General features: G+C 41.3%; 2 protein-coding genes across 4 annotated transcripts in view; one reads left to right on the top strand and one right to left on the bottom strand.

Moving 5' to 3' along the window:
* Positions 1-19,243, top strand: part of RBP4 (retinol binding protein 4) — a 534,850-nt gene that overhangs the window by 468,020 nt on the left and 47,587 nt on the right. The window lies entirely within an intron of this gene.
* PDE6C (phosphodiesterase 6C) overlaps positions 1-19,243 on the bottom strand; it is a 53,705-nt gene that overhangs the window by 8,413 nt on the left and 26,049 nt on the right. For both annotated transcript variants that reach the window (XM_075612796.1, XM_075612794.1), the window contains exons 12-21: positions 12,382-12,528; positions 11,428-11,535; positions 9,282-9,391; positions 7,935-8,022; positions 6,722-6,822; positions 5,111-5,218; positions 4,964-5,027; positions 2,709-2,783; positions 1,942-2,025; positions 1,106-1,262 (exon numbers count right to left, since the gene is read on the bottom strand). In XM_075612796.1, the coding sequence (XP_075468911.1) occupies positions 1,106-1,262; positions 1,942-2,025; positions 2,709-2,783; positions 4,964-5,027; positions 5,111-5,218; positions 6,722-6,822; positions 7,935-8,022; positions 9,282-9,391; positions 11,428-11,535; positions 12,382-12,528 (1,042 nt within the window). The remainder of the gene's footprint in view (positions 1-1,105; positions 1,263-1,941; positions 2,026-2,708; positions 2,784-4,963; positions 5,028-5,110; positions 5,219-6,721; positions 6,823-7,934; positions 8,023-9,281; positions 9,392-11,427; positions 11,536-12,381; positions 12,529-19,243) is intronic.

The following is a 19,243-nucleotide window of genomic DNA, read 5'->3' as shown; positions in this document are numbered from 1 at the left end:
CCTTCTCTCTCTGAAATATGCTTCCCTTGTGTACCTAGCTTACACACTTTTTTATAAACTCAAAAGCTTCCCCCTCTTCAAGTTGTACATGTTGAGGTCATTTAGACTTTTCAGATAACGTTTTTATGATATATCACATGCACTATTTAGTATTTGCCAAAAGTATTACTCGGTGTGTAATTTCCGATTTTTCTTTTAAATGGTGTGTGTATATATATATATATATATATATATATATATATATGTGTGTGTATGTGTGCATATGTGTGCATATGTGTGCATATATGAATAAAACGGAAATAGCCGTGTCAGTCCAGTTGCGACAGTGCAGAATAAATGAGTTCTTCAGTATTAGGTGATACCTTTTTTATTTGGACTAACAGTTTATTTAAACTTTCATGTGAGCTACCGGAGGTGTGGGGAGGGGAAGGAGGGATGGGGGGGGGGAGAGGGGAGAGCTGCTGCTGCTGCTACTTCTGCTCAACGTTGTGTGTGTGACAGATATTGTGTGTGTGTGTGTGTGTCAGACATTGTGTGTGTGTGTGTGTGTGTGACACATTGTGTGTGTATGTATGTGTGTTCCTACACAGAATAAAGGTTCAAACGCTACATACATTTTATATATATATATATATATATATATATATATAAAATGTATGTAGCGTTTGAACCTTTATTTTGTAGATCCTACTTTTTATGGACTAGCTTAAAGGTAAAAACATTGGCTATGTCAACTCTCCCAGTTACCTTGGGAAAGTCACCTTATCTCCCAGTGTCTTTGGGATAAAAAATTAGATTGTAAACTGTTCAGGGCAGGGGCTTATTGTGCTTGCAAGATAATATGTACGTACAATGTCAGCACTATATAAAAAACATTATTACTAATAGCCAAATCAGCCTCGGCTTATACCTTTTATAGATCTAACATCAGAGTTGTGTATAAGTAAATCAGAACTCATGGGGGCTTCTTCGTGTGTGGATTTTGTGTACCATTTTGTTAGGAGACATAGTTGAGGTCAATGCTTATGTAAGTTCATTAAATGAGCTGCAATGTCCTATTATTATAAAAGGCATCCGACTAAGAACAGATTGATATCATACTAACCATTCTTGACTACAGTAGCTTCTTCCTGTTTTTTCTTCTGTTCTTCTATGACTTTCATCTTTTCATCATAGACATCGGCCTGTGTTTTCCATTGAACCCTGTTATTTTGAAGCCCATCTAACATGGGGGTAATTTCTTTGTGAAACCGTGAAAATTCCTAAAAGTAATACAGTAATTAGAAATTGTGGAACTGTAGAGCTGTTAAGAATGTATCGAAACCACTTGTCCATCATTAATAATTTAACAATGCAGGCTGCCATTTTGATTGTGTTCCTGTATCAACGGCTGATAATAGGGCTTTCAGCAGTGATTGGGAAGTTATTTGTGATATAACGTATAATCTTGTTGAAACTGAAATAAATAAAACCGCCGATAATGAAACATCCCAATATAACTCAGAATATCACTTATACTGTAGGTTCCATAGAATTCAATAGAAATGTTATATCACAATATATCCCAACATATCACACCTGTGAGAACATTGAAGCCTCATACAAGAGTATTTCTAGTTTGTATGATTGATTACAAAAGTTTTTGTGGGCTTTTATAAATGATGCATTTTATTGTGCTGTGACTTTTTGGTTCAACTCTGTTCATACTCACCCTTTTATTTTATGCAAATACTGTGTATGTTGGTACTAATTTACTGTGAAGTGGGTCAACGACTCATTGCTAAGTAATGTTACTTTCTCTTCAGTTAACTGGATAAAGGTTCAATATATAAGGAGCTATTGGCACGCTTCTAATATTGCTCTCTCTATGTAGAGATTTCATAGAAATATCCTTAGTTTGCCCTTTTTCTTACTGCACCAAGAGTACATGAGAGGACTTACCTTGTAGACAAATGTACATACAAAATCAATAAAACCAACTTGAAGTTTGGGCAACTCATCTGATTTGTTTCTATCCATCATAGGCTGAAAAAAAATGTTCAATAAACAGTTATTAGTATTTTACCATGGAATCCTAATATGTCGATCTTTAACCACAATGCATGTTTGGTCTGTTTGTGAGATAGGACATGATTTGATTGTCATCTGAAGTTGAATAGAAGAGAGGGTGGGATACATTTCATACAGAGGGACTTATTCGATAAAGTGTCATCGTGCCGTATCACAGTATCACCACTACTTCGCGGATAGTCCTAGTGACTTGAATGGGACTTTCCACGCAGTAGTGCTGAATCGGTACTATCACACTTTATTGAATAATCCCCAGTGTTTCTCTCGATTCCTCTCCCCCACATATTGAAATCTCAGATTTTGTAGGCATCTACATGTCACTGGTTTTTCGCAGAGTTTGCTGCCAGGGGTTGCAATAGGCAAACTTAACGGGTGAACAAGTTTGCAAAAAGTTTCCGCAAAAATCTTTTAAAAGATATTGTAATAATTGACGCGAACTGAACTCTGACACGTTCTCCCATCTCTAATTGCAAGCCCAGAATTGAATGCAAATACAGTTTATTATAAGCGTTTTCTACCCAAGTAAGCGCATTTTAGACTTGGGAGCAAAACTGTTTTCTAAATAGTCACAAAGGGAAACAACATTAATAAAAATACAGTAGTGAATTGCACAAAATAATCTTCATTAATTGTCTTACAATAGGTTGTTGCTGCAGCACTGTTCTCTCCAGATCTCCTTGCTCCCAGAATTCATTTGCAACCATGAGGGCAACCTGGGAGTGAGAAATTGTCCTTTTCTGAACATCTGTCCTTTGGCAAAGTATTTTGCAGCTCTACTGATTTTATTTCAAATAAGAATGGGCTGCTAGCACTTTTCACAGGAAATGCAAAGATTTTGTTGTAATAGGCTTTTGATTAAGTTATCCCTACGCACAAACAAAATCCCACACCGGTTAATACAGTTGTTCTCTGCAATAAAATGGGTGCATCTGTGTCTCCCTCCGTGCTCCCCATCTCTTTCTCTGTCTCCGTTCTCCCCATTTCTGTCTCTCCCTCCGTGCCCTTATCTCTCGGTGATCCCCATGTCTGTCTCTCCCTCCATCCCCCAATGTCTCTCCCTCCATCCCCCAATGTCTCTCCCTCCATGACCCCCATGTTCTTCTTTCTCCGTGCTCCCAATTTCTCTCTCCCTCCATGCCCCCATGTTCTCTCCGTGCTCCCCATGTCTGTCTATCCCTCCGTGCTCCCCATGTCTGTCTGTGCCCCCATGCCTGTCTCTCCATGCCCCCGATATGTGTTCTATCCTTGCACCATGGTCATCTCTCCCTCCATGCCCCTGATGTCTCTCTATCCTTGTTCCCCATGTCTGTTTCTCCCTACCTGGTCCCTATGTCTCTCCCTCTGGGCCCCCCATGTCTGTCCCTCTGTGCCCTTCCATGTCTGTCCCTCTGTGCCCCCCATGTCTGTCCCTCTGTGCCCTCCCATGTTTCTCCCTCCGTGCCCCCATGTCTGTCCCTCTGTGCCCTCCCATGTCTGTCCCTCTGTGCCCTCCCATGTCTGTCCCTCTGTGCCCTCCCATGTCTGTCCCTCTTTGCCCTCCCATGTCTGTCCCTCTGTGCCCTCCCATGTTTCTCCCTCCATGCCCCCATGTCTGTCCCTCTGTGCCCTCCCATGTTTGTCCCTCTGTGCCCTCCCATGTCTGTCCCTCTGTGCCCTCCCACGTCTGTCCCTCTGTGCCTTCCCATGTCTGTCCCTCTGTGCCCTCCCATGTCTGTCCCTCTGTGCCCTCCCATGTCTGTCCCTCTGTGCCCTCCCATGTCTGTCCCTCTTTGCCCTCCCATGTCTGTCCCTCCGTGCCCTCCCATGTCTGTCCCTCCGTGCCCTCCCATGTCTATCCCTCCGTGCCGTCCCATGTCTGTCCCTCTTTGCCCTCCCATGTCTGTCCCTCTTTGCCCTCCCATGTCTGTCCCTCTGTGCCCTCCCATGTCTGTCCCTCTGTGCCCTCCCATGTCTTTCCCTCTTTGCCCTCCCATGTCTGTCCCTCTTTGCCCTTCCATGTCTGTCCCTCCGTGCCCCCCATGTCTTTTCCTCTGTACCCTTAATGTCGGTCTCACGCTCCGTTGCCCCCATGCCTGTCTCTACCTCAGCAGTCCCCATGTCTCTCTCCCTCTGTGCCCCCCATGTATGTCTCTCCTTCTGTGCCCCACCATGTCTCGCTCCCTCAGTGCCCCTCTCGCCTGTCTCCATCTCTCTACCCCTCATTCTCAGTCAGTCTCCTCTCAGTACATCTAGTCTGTCTCGCGCTTTATCCGATCTTCTCCGATGTCCCGACCTGTTCCTCCTCTGATTGGTCTTCTCTGATCCTGTTCCGCCCCTAACTCCTCTGTCCTATCTTCCTATGTCACATGTTTCTCCTTCTCTGACTGGTGCTCAAAAGAAAAAACCCTCTGAGTCAGAGGCATCTGTGCGTCAGGGGGCCCTGAGCAAGGGCACCTGTGGCACCTACCTAAAGACGGCTATTGTGGAATAGCACTGCTTAATAACGCCCTATATCGAATACTACAGGTATATAAAAATGTTTTAATAAATATAAGCACGTAAGCTATGCAAATCTAACAATAAAAATATATAGTTGTGTCATTTATACGATAAAACAAATAAAGCTAGATTGAAAAATGAATGTGAACATATAATCTATATTATAAAAGTATTGCTAGATTATAAAATACATGAAAAACACAAAAGATAAATAACACCCAGTGTAGTGATAAAACATGTATATGTAACCTACTGTAGCTAGATACCAAGTTAATACAAAATTACCATAAAGTAATTCAAACATTAATGTTAATGTAGAAAAGCTTTTTCTGAGGCTCCTGCAGTTTCCTGGGGAAGTATATAAAATCCAAGGATGCCAAATGATCGCAATAATAGGGGAATATGCAATGCGTACCTTACTTTGTACTTCCCATGGCTTCGTTATGGCAGATAAGTCACATCCTGTCATCATCATGGCCCTGAATAGTACGAATACACATTTATTAAAGAACACCGTGGAAAAGTCGGGTTATAAATAGATATTAGTCGTTTGATTGCTCACATGATAACCTCCTTTTTGGTTGGGTCAGTGATAATGTACTTTATAACTTCTTCTTCTGACTGCATTTGCTCTGTTGCATCAACAATCTTCTGAAACATAGTCCTTTTCCTAGATAAAACCAAACAGTGTGGGAAGATATGTTATAATTGATGTCAAACTAGAGTTAGCAATGGCAAGTTAACCCCAAATCTGTAATATTACTGTAGCACATTACATTACACCCCAGAGCTGAAATTAACACAGTTCAGTTCCGGAGACCCCCTGCTTCAGTCCTGTAATTAAAACGAAATAAACTGTATTGTATCTTTAAGGGCCATGGTTTTGTGCAAAAAAAAAAATGTGCATGCGTTTTTCCGGCTCGCCAAAATTCGCAACACTGATCCAGACTCTGAAATCAGTCTTTAGCTGGACAAGAGAGAGAGACCTACCGGTAAAGCGTGGGAAAATATCTCCCAAAACGGCAAAATAAAATAAAAATACTGAAAAATATTTGCAAGCGCAGTTGGGGCAGTTTCACACATCTCTCGCTGTGATTACCAGGAGTCTGAAACAGACTAACATTTCAAATAAATTCCAGCATTCTGTAGTCATCGGAGGATTTTCTGGTGTGAATTATTTTATTGTTATTAAGCTAAAAATAGGCAGGATTTCTATAGTTTGAAAATTGATACAATGTTGTCTGAGCTTTAAATACAAACTTTGCCAGTGTCAATGTATCCACAGTTGAGATATGAACTTGCTGAGTTAAGTGACACAACTATTTGAGCTAAAGCTGCATGTATACAGCATACTGCATATAAGGCTAAGGCCCCGCTCCCAGAGTCAGCGCACCTGCGCTGCTGACAGGCGGTGCGCTGAGATACACAGACCGCGATCTGCGGTCTGTAGGGAGCGGGAGCCGGAGCTGGAGGTGGGCGGGAGGTGGGAGGTTTGATCGGGAGGTGGGCGGGAGGTGGGAGGTTTGACAGGGAGGGGGGGCGTGGCTTGAGCGGAGGGACCCGCTACTCTCCCCCCCCCCCCCCTCCCTCCACGGACTCGGGCTGGAGCTGGAAGGTAAGTTTAAACACACACACGCAGGCACTCATTCATACACACACACACACACACACACACACACACACACACACACACAGGCAGGTACTCACGCACTCATACACACACACGCGCGCGCACACACAGGCAGGCACTCACGCACTCATACACACACACACACACACAGACAGAGGCAGGCACTCGGGCACACACACACACAGACAGGCACTCACGCACTCAGACACATACACACACAGACAGGCACGCACTCAGACACACACACAGAGAAAGGCACTCACCTGCTTTCACTCCACACTCCTCCCCGCTCCCCGAAGCCTCTCCTCCTCCCGCAGCCTCCCCTCCCCATTGGCTCACAGCCACACACGTCACGCGTCAAAGCTAGAAAACACCATTCTCTGGTGTCTCCAGCGGCTGACGCGCTACAGCGTGTAGTGCTCTGTGCAGCCAGGGGGGACCGGGACCGGCTCGCGAGGATTCCCCTGCTGGTGGGGAACTCGCGACCCGCCGCCCGCGCCAACGAGCGCAGCGGGACCGAGGCCTAAATCTTCTTGTACTTACTTGAAGTACAGAGCCAAGTCAGTTGCTATGATTGAAACTTCGAATATATGGATAACGTTTTCAAACTGCCGGTTGTTCAAGTTCTGGAAAATGTTTAAACTCTGCAAGATAAAATGTAGATGCCTCATTGCTCAATGTTTTCAAGGCTCATACAGTAAGGAGGTTGCAGATCATGTTAATTAGAAACATATAACACAGTGTGACAATAATAAAATACCCCCACCATATATTCTACTGTATGTCTGTAGTTTATGATCGATAAACTATGGCATAAATAAATGTAATTCCCTTTCTCCACAATGGCCTTCAGTGAAATGACCTTTTACAGCTATATTACAGCTATAGTGTATATACAGTATATATAATGCAAAGATTTAATGTCCATACAGGCATACCCCAGTTTAAGGACACTCACTTTAAGTACACTCGCGAGTAAGGACATATCGCCCAATAGGCAAATGGCAGCTCGCGCATGCGCCTGTCAGCACGTCCTGAACAGCAATACCGGCTCCCTACCTGTACCGAAACTGTGCGCAAGCAGGGAGACTATAGAGCCTGTTACAAATGTGTTATTTACACCAGTTATGCACGTTTATGACGATTGCAGTACAGTACATGCATCGATAAGTGGGGGGGGGGGGGGGGCGGGGAAAGGTAGTGCTTCACTTAAAGTACATTTTCACTTTACATACATGCTCTGGTCCCATTGCGTACGTTAATGCGGGATATGCCTGTATACTTTCTCCTCAGGCCTCCCACCAACATGCCAAGGACCCAGGACAGAAGTCTACACCTAGGCCCAAGGTTGTTGAGTGGGGTTTTTCTGACCCTCTTGAGTAAGGGGGTGCTGTCTGACTTCCAGTTGGGCCTAACTTCTGGGTTCAGCCAGCCGGGCCCCCTTCACTGCAAGGCCTGAGACAGTAGGCCTGGTGTTCCTCCCCTGATGGCAGCCCTGTACTGAATGTCTTAAAGAGCTCTGGAACGAGAGCTGCATCTTCACAAGTGGAACTGACTCTTTTTTTTTTTTGCAGTCTCAATAGCACTTGCATTGAACGTATCATGATCATATTTTTGCATTGAAGGTGATCACAACTTGCATTGGATCGTACGTAAGCCATTTCTTTTTGCTTGTGTAACCTTGAGCAGGTGATCTGAGATTGTGTGGCCATCATTTTCTAGCACACTGAGATGAAGCCGTATACTGTACACTCACCTCATCCTGCAACAATGTTTTACTATATTCTAGGTGATGTCTTTCTAAAATAGAAGATCCATGAAGCTTTGCTAGGGATGCTTGAGACCTGTAAATAAATGTGTGATTATGTACAATCACTTATATCATTAAAACTAACTTATATCTGTGCCTTCTGTCTTTGTGAATCAAAGGGCAGTGAAACCCATTTTAAACACCAGGTTAACACCTTTACAAATTTTTCCAGAATATCATTTTTTTTAAAAAGTAATTTTAAATGTCTCATTTGCCTGTTTTTAAAAAGGGGATCAATAGTTTTTGGTCCAATTTGGTCTCTGCCACTAAAATCTCAATGGAATGTTATTTTTTAAATCTTCCAATGATTTAAGCATTCACAGTCCCTTGCCATATAAATAAGGTGGAAACATTTATTCTGCTATCATGACTACAAGTGCTGCAACAGAAAACCTTTGGACCAATATTTGTATGTGATATCCAGGAAATAAATAGGGAGTTCCGAATTTCATTTCTATAAATATATGAACACAAACACTTGCTGGTTTTCAGGATGTTTCCTCTCTCATCCAAAATGGTGATTGGGATGGGGAAGCTTAGCACATGGCTCCAATTTATACACCTACCTCCCCTCAAACATGAGACTGTACTGCACTGAGATTGCATTGTTACTGTCTCCAGCACTGTGCTATTATGCCAGTAACAGAACTCAACTCGCAGCATTATTTCTGCTAAGTAATAGGTTTAGTGGAGAGATTATTCCAGTAACCAGCGCAGAACTTTTAAAACTGTAACATACAAAACAAATATACACAGTCCGGAGCGCTATATTTACTAAGCGGTGCTAATTCAGAAAACATTTTTGGGTCCTGGAAGTCACTTTATGGCAGATTCACTTGATTGAGACAAAGGGGTTTCTTACACCATTGGAAGGTGTCATATGAAATAGCACCTCTTAGTAAATAGTGGCCAGAATGTCTAAACATGTAATAGCACAATCTGGGTTATTCATTAGGGCGTGATAGTGCCGATCGGGACACTACCGCAATGAAACGTCCACTGGCTGCACTCTCACAGTTGAATAAATAACATGTAATGTATCTTTTGCAACTGAGAAGTAGTAAACAAGCTTTTGACAACGTGACCCGTTGGCATTGCTGAAAATGGCAAAGGAGAACAGAAATAGATAGAATCCCGTATTCTTGCCACTGAAATGATTGTGGGAGCTCGGGTTTGTAGAATGCTGATAATGGGTATAGTCAATACATATATGAGTTTTGCTCCCTATCGATAGTCTAAATGCACAAATCAGGACCTTTTTAATACGGGTATAAGTGTTTTCGTGATACTTACTTCATTTGGTACAAATTATTGGTTCCTCTATGGTCGATATCATGGCAAAAAGCAGCGGCGACCATTGCAAAGGCTTCCAGATCAGAGTAATATTTCTTTAGTTTACCTGTCTTTGGAAAAGGAGATTACATTAAGTATGTTAAAGAAATATACCTGGCAAAAAAAAAGTACCTGTTCCTTATACAGTAAGTGCCCAGTGTCACTTGTTTAAAAGGATTTCTTAAACACTGAGGAAACTTTCTTTAATACTATTTGTTTAATACTTTATTACCCTATTAATATTATTTGTATGCTATAACACAAACGTTTTTCCTAAAGGAGTTTTACGTTTCAATTTTGGAGCCATCATAATTATCTGTTGCTCCGTTATATTAGTATAAAGTAATGCATAGTTACATAGTTACATAGTTACATAGAAGATGAGATTGAAAAAGACATAGGTCCATCAAGTTCAACCTATGCTAAATTTAGATAACAGATACTTTATCCTATACCTATACTTACTTATTGATCCAGAGGAAGGCAAACAGAAAACCCCATTAAGGGGAAAAATTAATTCCTTCCTGACTCCAAGAATTGGCAATCGGATTAATCCCTGGATCAACATCCTTCCCATGTATACTTATTTGGTATATCCCTGTATACCTTTCCCATCTAAAAAGATGTCCAACCTTTTTTTTGAACAATTCTATTGTATCTGCCTTTACAGTCTCCATGGGTAATGAATTCGACATTTTAACTGCGCTTACTGTAAAGAACCCTTTCCTTTGTTGCTGGTGAAATCTCCTTTCCTCCAACCTTAAGGGATGGCCCAGAGTCCTTTTCACTGCCCGTGGGATGAATAGTTATTTTGATAGCTCCTTGTACTGCCCCGAATATATTTCTATATAGTTATCATCAGTGTTCGACAAACCTATACATTTGCTCGCCCCGGGCGAGTGGATTTAACCCCCGGGCAAGTAAATATTGGCCCAAGCAGCACACGTTTGGTACTAGGTGGCGAGTAGATTTTTTTGTGTGGCGAGTAGATTTTTTGGTGATTTGTCAACCACTGGTTATCATATCCCCTCTTAGACGCCTCTTTTCTAATGTAAATAAATCTAATTTAGCTAGCCTCTCCTCATAAGTTAGATTGTCCATCCCCTTTATTAATTTGGTGGCTCTTTGCTGCACTCTCTCTAGTTCCATAATGTCTTTTCTTAGGATTGGTGCCCAAAATTGTACTCCATATTCAAGGTGTGGTCTTACTAATGCTTTGTAAAGGGGCATAATTATGTTTACTTCCCTTCCATCCATTGCCCGTTTGATGCAAGATAAGATCTTGTTTGCCTTTGCAGCTACTGCATGACATTGAGCACTATTGCTAAGCCTGCAGTCTACAAGCACTCCTAAATCCTTCTCCATCAAGGATTCCCCCAGTATATCTCCATTTAATTTGTAAGTCGCCTTTTTATTCTTGCATCCCAAATGCATAACCTTACATTTATCTGTATTAAACCTCATCTGCCATTTACCTGCCCACGTTTTCAGTCTCTCCAAGTCCTTCTGAAGAGAAATTACATCCTGCTCTGATTCTATTTCCTTATACAATTTAGTATCATCTGCAAATATGGAGACTTTGCTCTCGATCCCAACCTCAAGGTCATTAATAAACGAGTTAAAAAGCAGGGGTCCCAGTACCGATCCCTGAGGTACTCCACTCACGACTTTAGCCCAACCTGAAAAAGTTCCATTTATGACAACCCTCTGTTGTCTGTCCTTTAACCAGTTTTCAATCCAGGTGCATATATTTGTACTGAGTCCAATTTGCTTTGTTTTGTACACCAACCTCTTGTGTGAAACCGTATCAAAAGCCTTTGCAAAATCTAAGTAGACCACATAAACTGCATTACCCTGGTCTAAATTCCTACTTACCTCCTCAAAGAAACAAATGAGGTTAGTTTGGCATGATCTATCTATGATGCAATTAATTGATCCCCAAATGTTCCAGATTTATGACGTAATATGTCAAAACAAAATTTAGATTTTAAGTTATCAAAAATATCTACAGTGACAGTATTCTGTAAGCCTAGAAGTAGACGGTTACATGAGCCTTCCTTCCCTGAGCATAAATATAAGCAGATATATCTGTTAAAACATTACATACCATTAGCAAAGTAAACATTGTTTGTCCCACGTTAAATCCATGGCGCCAGTTATGATACGTAATGTCGCGATATCCTTTTCTGACTGTATACATCCATTTCGTTAAGACCTAGTACAAACGAAAGGATCAGAAGTAAATAAAAAATGTCTACAACAGAGCAGAGATCACAAGCTGTCCCAACTCTCCACACAGCATATAGTCTGTCTAGCAGTCTGGTGATACTGTATAATGGTGTCAGAAAATATCAGTGTATTACTCCTTCACTTTATTCACTCACTGGATCTCAGAGTCATATGATGGAATTGCTTACAGCAGTGGTCACGTGACTTTGCAGCCCTCCTATTAGTGGAGGTCCTGTTGGTGTATATCTGGCATCTACAAAATCACAAATGGCCATGGGATGTTTGTCTAGTAGCCACCCAAAGCCTAAGGCCCCGGTGTCGGCTCTGCCCGCGAGCCTGCCAGGCTGGCGGGCGTGCAGCCGAGATCTCCGGTCTGCAGTGAGCTGCAAGGGCGAGCGTGGCCACGTCGTCACCCGGCAGGTTCGCCCTCATTGGCTGGTCCGCTGGGGGGTGTGGCCAGCGCTCCATCGCGCGTTGTGAGCACAGATTTCCTGTCTTTGGGGAAATCTGTTCACACAACGCGGTGGGCAAGGTGGGTAGCGGGCCCGGCCCCATTGAGGGGCGGCTCTTGTTCCTGCAGCGCCGGCTATCAGCGGGGACCTGGCCTAATGTGGCACATCTGAGGATTGTTCCATAAAAACGTTGCGTTGTTTGTTTTTGGCCCTGCTTTTGCAGACAGGATTTGAAATGCGCGGTCACTACATGGGAAAATTCTCATGTTGATGCTCTTGCAGTGAAAGAATAAGCATGTAACATGGATTTGAGAGATAAACCATTGAATTTTGATAGATAAAAACAGGTACAGTGTAGATATGAGCAAAGCAAACCTTACTTCTACTGGCACTTTAAACTTCTCAACTGCGTTTATCTCAAAAAACAATTTGATTCCACTTTTAATGAGCTCGTGTTCTGACACTGGCAGGTCGCTGAAGTGGAATTCATACAGTTCCAGGGTCCTTGGATCTGGCAATTCCTCTTTCTGTTGAAAAGAAGATGTACATTTTAAATATGTTCTTCATTAGTGAAAGTGAGAGCCTATTGTTATGATATATCCCAGGGCTACTCAATTGCTTCTCACAGACGTCCACTTTACTCTATAAGGTCCAAGCTATAAGGCAAATATTCCAACATATCAGGTGCCCCCCTGGGACTTGTATCCGAGTCCCAGGGCGACCGAATCATTGCAATCATAATGAATTATTGAGTTGATAATTAAGTTTTATTTGCTTTAAAAACAGTGTTGCTATATTTTCTTAATGTGTTGCAGTCTGAGAATTGATCTGTCCCCCTCCCCCCCCCCCCCCAAGCAGCTCATGGTTCATTGAGATTTTTTCATGGAATAATCAATATTTCTTTATTGGCAATGGATCCCTAATCTTTTCTGATGATCCTTTCAGTCCCAATCCAGTTCTGAGCTGTAAATCAGGAGTGTAGGAAGAGGCTACGAAACCTTTTTTCCTGTCCCAGCAAAGCATACTCAAGAGCCACATTCCAACTCACATCTGTCATTTGATCCAACCAGAACTAAATGCAACAAAACATACTCAACCTCTTTCAGAAGAACTGCAAGGACTGAGGGACCTCACACATCCTATCCAGATGCCAGCTCACATACTGTAGTACTTAGGAATTTGTGTCTAAAACTACTGTATAAGCTAGTCTAGTGTAGGCTACGAACGGAAAAAGTTTCATAATGTACTTCTCTTCTGTCTGACTACTTAACAGCTTTCTGCCAATTTCTTATTTCTTGTCAGGCTAAAGAGAGACTATTGAGTTGTGCTTTTTTTTGGATTTGATGTTTTTAGCAATGTGTTTTGTAAGAAACCTCCCTAATCCACGTTGGTGTTTGGGGAAGTGCCAAGGCAGCATCATATACCCAGTAGCTTCATTGAAAATGTAAGAGTAATCAATACTGATATTAAAATTTATAGTAAAATTATTGAAACAAGCCTAAATAAACTGCTCCCTAGAATAATCAACCCACACCAAGTGGGATTTATTTTGGGGAGTCAAGCAGCTGATATTATTAGAAGAGTGATAAACCTCACCCATTAACAAAAATATCAAAAACACCCACACTGTTAATTTCACTCAGCCCTGAAAAGCATTCGACCATGTAGACTGGTCATTTATGTTTATAACTTTAGAGAAATTTGGTATCAAAGTAAATATATTAAATGGAATTATGGCCCTTTCTAATCAACAGGGAGCCATGCTTAAAATGGCCGGAATCAACTCTGGAGTGATCAATATAAATAATGGGACCAGATAGGGTTGCCCACTGTCCCCTTTGCTATTTGCCCTAAGTCTGGAGACATTATCAAACAAAATTCAGATTAATAAAGATATTAAAGGTTTGTTAAAACAGTCCAAAGAATATAAAATAGTTATCTATGCAGATTATATTTTACTAACACTCATCAGACCACTGATATCTCTGCCTAATCTATTTGAAGAGATTTCAATATTCAATTTTTTTCTCAAATTACAAAATAAATAACACAAAATCAGAAGCGATAACATCGGGAGGGGAGGCAGAGATGCTAAAACTACTGAAACTAAATTCTAATTTCAGATGGAACGAAGATAGTGACAAATATCTGGGGGTATATTTGACCCCTAGGTATTCAGAACTCTACAAAGCCAACTACCCAGAGTTGTTTTTTGGCAATTAAGAGAGATCTTGAGGAGTGAAATAAATACTGTATTTCGTGGATTTGTAAAATAATATCGGTAAAGATGAATTCCGTTCCTAAATTACTTTATCTATTTCATTGCCTTCCAATTAATGTCCCAACCAAAGTTATGAGTGACATACAAAGCACATTTTATACATTCATCTGGGGAAAGAAAAAGCTAAGAGTAGAAAGAAGCGCACTTAGTGCATTAAAGACAGATGGTGGTCTAGCCTTGCCGTCACTAAACAAATATTATGCCACTGAACAATTAAGCCTTTTACCGGTATGGCATAGACCCACGCAGGTGATTAAATGGCTGAAAATAGAAGCAAGTGAGATCCCAGTGCAGAAAAAGATTTATTGTTGTGGGATCCCCCCAAAAAATAGACCTAAAGAAGTGTATAAAAACCCAGTTATTAAGTTCACTTTAAATGTTTGGGATACATGGGGGGAAAAAGGGGGTTAGGCAACCTGAGGCTCCCGATCCGCATGCGGCTCTTTCTGATCCTGCTTACGGCTCTCTGCAGGTTGCCGACCCCGGCTCCTGCCTCTCTCCCTCACTATCCTGCTGGTGGCTGCGGGGTGGCCCAGCCGGCGCTAGTCGGGCTTCTTTGGCCTCTGGAACCAACGTCTCCCCAGCTGCTTGCCTACCTCTTTCCTGTACTGTCCCACGCCGGGCTCTCATGCCGGTGTGCGTCGGAAGTGCGTGTGCCAACTTTCGGCGCGAGCCAACGTCACAGAGCCCGGTGGGGGACAGTACAGGAGAGAGACAAGCAAGCAGCTGGGGAGACGTCGGGTCCGGCGGAAACAAGAAGGCCCGCCAGCGCTCCCCCCCATTCTCACCCCCCACCCCCGCAGCCACCAGCAGGATAGTGCGGGAGAGAGGCAGCAGCCGGGGGTCGGCAACCTGCAGAGAGCCCCACAGCCACCGACAGGACAGTGAGGAAGAGAGGCCCAATGTAAGTGTGCATATGTGTGTGTGTATATATATATATATATATATTTGGGGAGGGTGGGGGGGGAGGTAGTGTGTGTATTATTGTGAGATGCATTTTATTCCCCCACATATTTTGTCGTATTTTAATGCTTATACAGTATATACTCATTAGTGTGTGTACAGTATATGTATATGTGTGTGGGGGTGTAATATTCATGCATGTGTTGTGGCTCTCTGAATATTTTGGAGAAAGACATTTTTTATAAAATGGCTCTTCTTTTTTGAGTGGTTGCAGACCCCTGGGTTAAGGGGACAATCCTCGCTCATGACTCCATTATGGAGGAGAGAGGAATTCCCCCCAGGATGCATACCAGGAACGAATAATATCTGGATCACAAGAGGTATAATCAGGATTAAAGATGCTATGTTTCTGGGGAAAGGATATACATTTGAAGAAATTCAAGAAAAATATAATATTCCATCTTCAGAATATTTCAGATACATACAAATTAGGCATTTTATTATCTCAAAATGTGTTCCACAAGGCAATACACACCCAACTGTATTTGAAGAGATGTGCACAATACAACCACATCAGAAAGGGATGATTTAAAAAAAAAAAAAAAAAAAAAATATATATATATATATATATATATATATATATATATATATAAAGAAAAGCACTCGTATATGACTGTGGGAGAAAGATATAGGAAAATACATTTCTGAGGAGGACTGGACAGAGATATGGGGGGATGCAGCGCGCTCGTCTGTCTGTTCTATAATTAAGGAAAACTGCTATAAGATTATGATGAGGTGGTATTTATCACCGGACAGATTAGAACATATAATGGAGCAAGTGCACTGTGCTGGAGAAATTGTGGATGTACAGTAGGTACAATATATCATATATTCTGGACATGTTCAAAGGCTGGTCCCTTCTGGAGAAAAATGAAGAGAGAGATCACCAGAGAACTTGGAGTGGTTGTGCCAATGGATCCTCTGGTAATGATTTTAAGGAAACCTGTACCAAATGTATCATATGCTGCGAACGAATTCATTCCACATCTTCTGACAGCAGCAGGATGTACAATAGCACTTCAATGGAAGCAGACAAATGTATCATCCTATCAGATCTTTCAGGAAAATATTAGACATGTTCTAGAAGTGGAAAAACTCACTGCGTTTATGAGCAACTCTACAGAAAGATTGGAAAAGGTCTGGAATCCTTGGATAAGGGCCTTTCCAGAAGACATAGCAACAATACAAGATTTACAAATGTATGCAGAAAAATTGCTAGGTTTAGTACCACTGGTGTCTTTTGCCGTCCCTTCTCCCACATCCCCATATTTTGTTATTCGTACTGTTAAATATTATTAATATTATTTTTGTATTTTATTGTTGGTTTTATTGTCCACCTTTCGCCCTTACCCTCCGTGGTTCTGTACCCTCCCCCCCCCCCCCGCCTGAATATAACTGAAAAACAAATAAAAATAGTTTGGGGGAAAAAATTTAAGGGTAAGTAGCTCTGCTCCTTGCATGTCATCACACAAAACTACACACATACAATATAGATGTATTGTAGGGCCATACAGGATGATGTTTCAGCATCAGCTCATATCTCAGAAATATAGGGCATGAGACCCCATTTGGATTATACCCATAGAAAGAATAATGCCTGTGAGATAACACATGGAGTTAACACAGCAGTTACACATGGAGTGCACGGAACAGATTGGTGATTGGGAAGCAGAGGGCTGCAGCTGCTCCTAAGGGGATTTAGGATCACATTTACTAATTAATCTTTTGCCATTAGGAACCTTTCAGCTCTGGAATTCACCTTACTGCCCGTGCGAGTAAGTTGTATCTTCCAGCGCAGGAAGGTGTCTTTTAGCAGAAGGCTGCTTAGCAAATATGGGTCTAAGTCCTCTGATACCAGATAGTCTACCAAAATATAGTTTTGAAATGCATCGCTGATCTAGACGGCAGCAAGGAGGTTAAGGACTCGGCAGGGACCCTCATGGGGCGTCATTACTGTTATAACCTGGAGCAAATTGTCAGATAAAAAAGTAAGCACACACATTTATTTTTGTCTTTCCTATATTAACTTATTCAATGCAGAAGTGGTTTTGAGTCATTGATTTGTAATTCCTAATAATTGTTCTCCATCACGTAAGCGGAGAAAGGAGGGGTGACACATTGACCAAAGACACGTTCATAGGGGACTTTATAGATTTGTTGTCAGTTGTGATACTTCAATTGAATTATAGTGTATATCGTTGTGCATATTACATTTTCATCTATGAAGAATTCGTGTTGGTCCATTATAAAGTTTCACAAAAACGACACTGAACCTACACATTTCCAGGACCAACAAATATACTACAGCAGTGAAACTGGACATGGGGGAATTCCTCAAAGCTGTTTCATCAGCCTTATAGTCATAGTGAAAAGCCACTGCAAAATCAAAACCTAAATGCAGTAAAACATGGTTAACTGTCCCCAATATGTGTAAAAAGTAATTTTCTACCACTGCCCATTGGTCTACAGTAAGTCTACCTTTTATCCATACAGAAATCCGAATACATTCTAACACTGCAGTATAAGCTCTCATTCCTTTCTGCCTGCACATCACTATGCAAACATTGACCACCTTTTACAGTACTCATCCAGATTGTTCTGTCTGCACATTCATGTAGACATAATTGTGGGTCAACCAAGCGTTTAATTTTATTTCTATTTTTAGTGGCTTAATACATTTGACTAAACAAAAAACAAAAATTTTGGTGGCAGCTCAGTTGTTATGAAATCAGAATGTTACAATTTGAGCAGAAATATATATATATATATTTTTTTATTTTATTTTTTTTCCCCCATCTAGAATTGTTTTATAGCCACATTTTCCAGATTGTCAAATTTTGTTTAAATGTATTTTGGTAAATTCATATTTAAAATGTTATTGATTTTCAGGATATTCTAACGAAAAAGCCACAATTCATGTACAGGGTATGTGCTGCAGGCTTTGCCAAATATATACTTTTCTCAATATCTCTCTTTCTCATATCACTCCTATCACCACATATCACTCCTATCATCTCATATCACTCCTATCATCTCATATCACTCATATCACTCATATCACTCCTATAATCTCATATCACTCCTATCATCTCATATCATCTCATATCACTCCTATCATCTCATATCAATCCTATCATCCCATATCACTTCTATCATCCCATATCACTCCTATCATCACATATCACTTCTATCATCACATATCACTTCTATCATCACATATCACTCCTATCATCTCATATCACTTCTATCATCACATATCACTCCTATCATCTCATATCACTTCTATCATCACATATCACTCCTATCATCCCATATCACTTCTATCATCCCATATCACTCCTATCATCACATATCACTTCTATCATCACATATCACTTCTATCATCCCACATCACTCCTATCATCTCATATCACTTCTATCATCCCACATCACTCCTATCATCACATATCACTTCTATCATCCCATATCACTCCTATCATCCCATATCACTCCTATCATCACATATCACTCCTATAATCTCATATCACTCCTATCATCTCATATCATCTCATATCACTCCTATCATCTCATATCAATCCTATCATCCCATATCACTTCTATCATCCCATATCACTCCTATCATCACATATCACTTCTATCATCACATATCACTTCTATCATCACATATCACTCCTATCATCTCATATCACTTCTATCATCACATATCACTCCTATCATCTCATATCACTTCTATCATCCCACATCACTCCTATCATCACATATCATCTCATATCACTCCTATCATCTCATATCACTCCTATCATCTCATATCACTTCTATCATCACATATCACTCCTATCATCACATATCACTTCTATCATCTCATATCACTTCTATCATCCCACATCACTCCTATCATCACATATCACTTCTATCATCCCACATCACTCCTATCATCACATATCACTCCTATCATCTCATATCACTTCTATCATCACATATCACTCCTATCATCTCAT

The sequence above is a fragment of the Ascaphus truei genome, chromosome 8, assembly GCF_040206685.1.
Source record: "Ascaphus truei isolate aAscTru1 chromosome 8, aAscTru1.hap1, whole genome shotgun sequence".
Classification (NCBI taxonomy): domain Eukaryota; kingdom Metazoa; phylum Chordata; class Amphibia; order Anura; family Ascaphidae; genus Ascaphus; species Ascaphus truei.
Note: the sequence above shows the minus strand (reverse complement) of the source record. Positions and strands in the feature narration are given on the sequence as shown.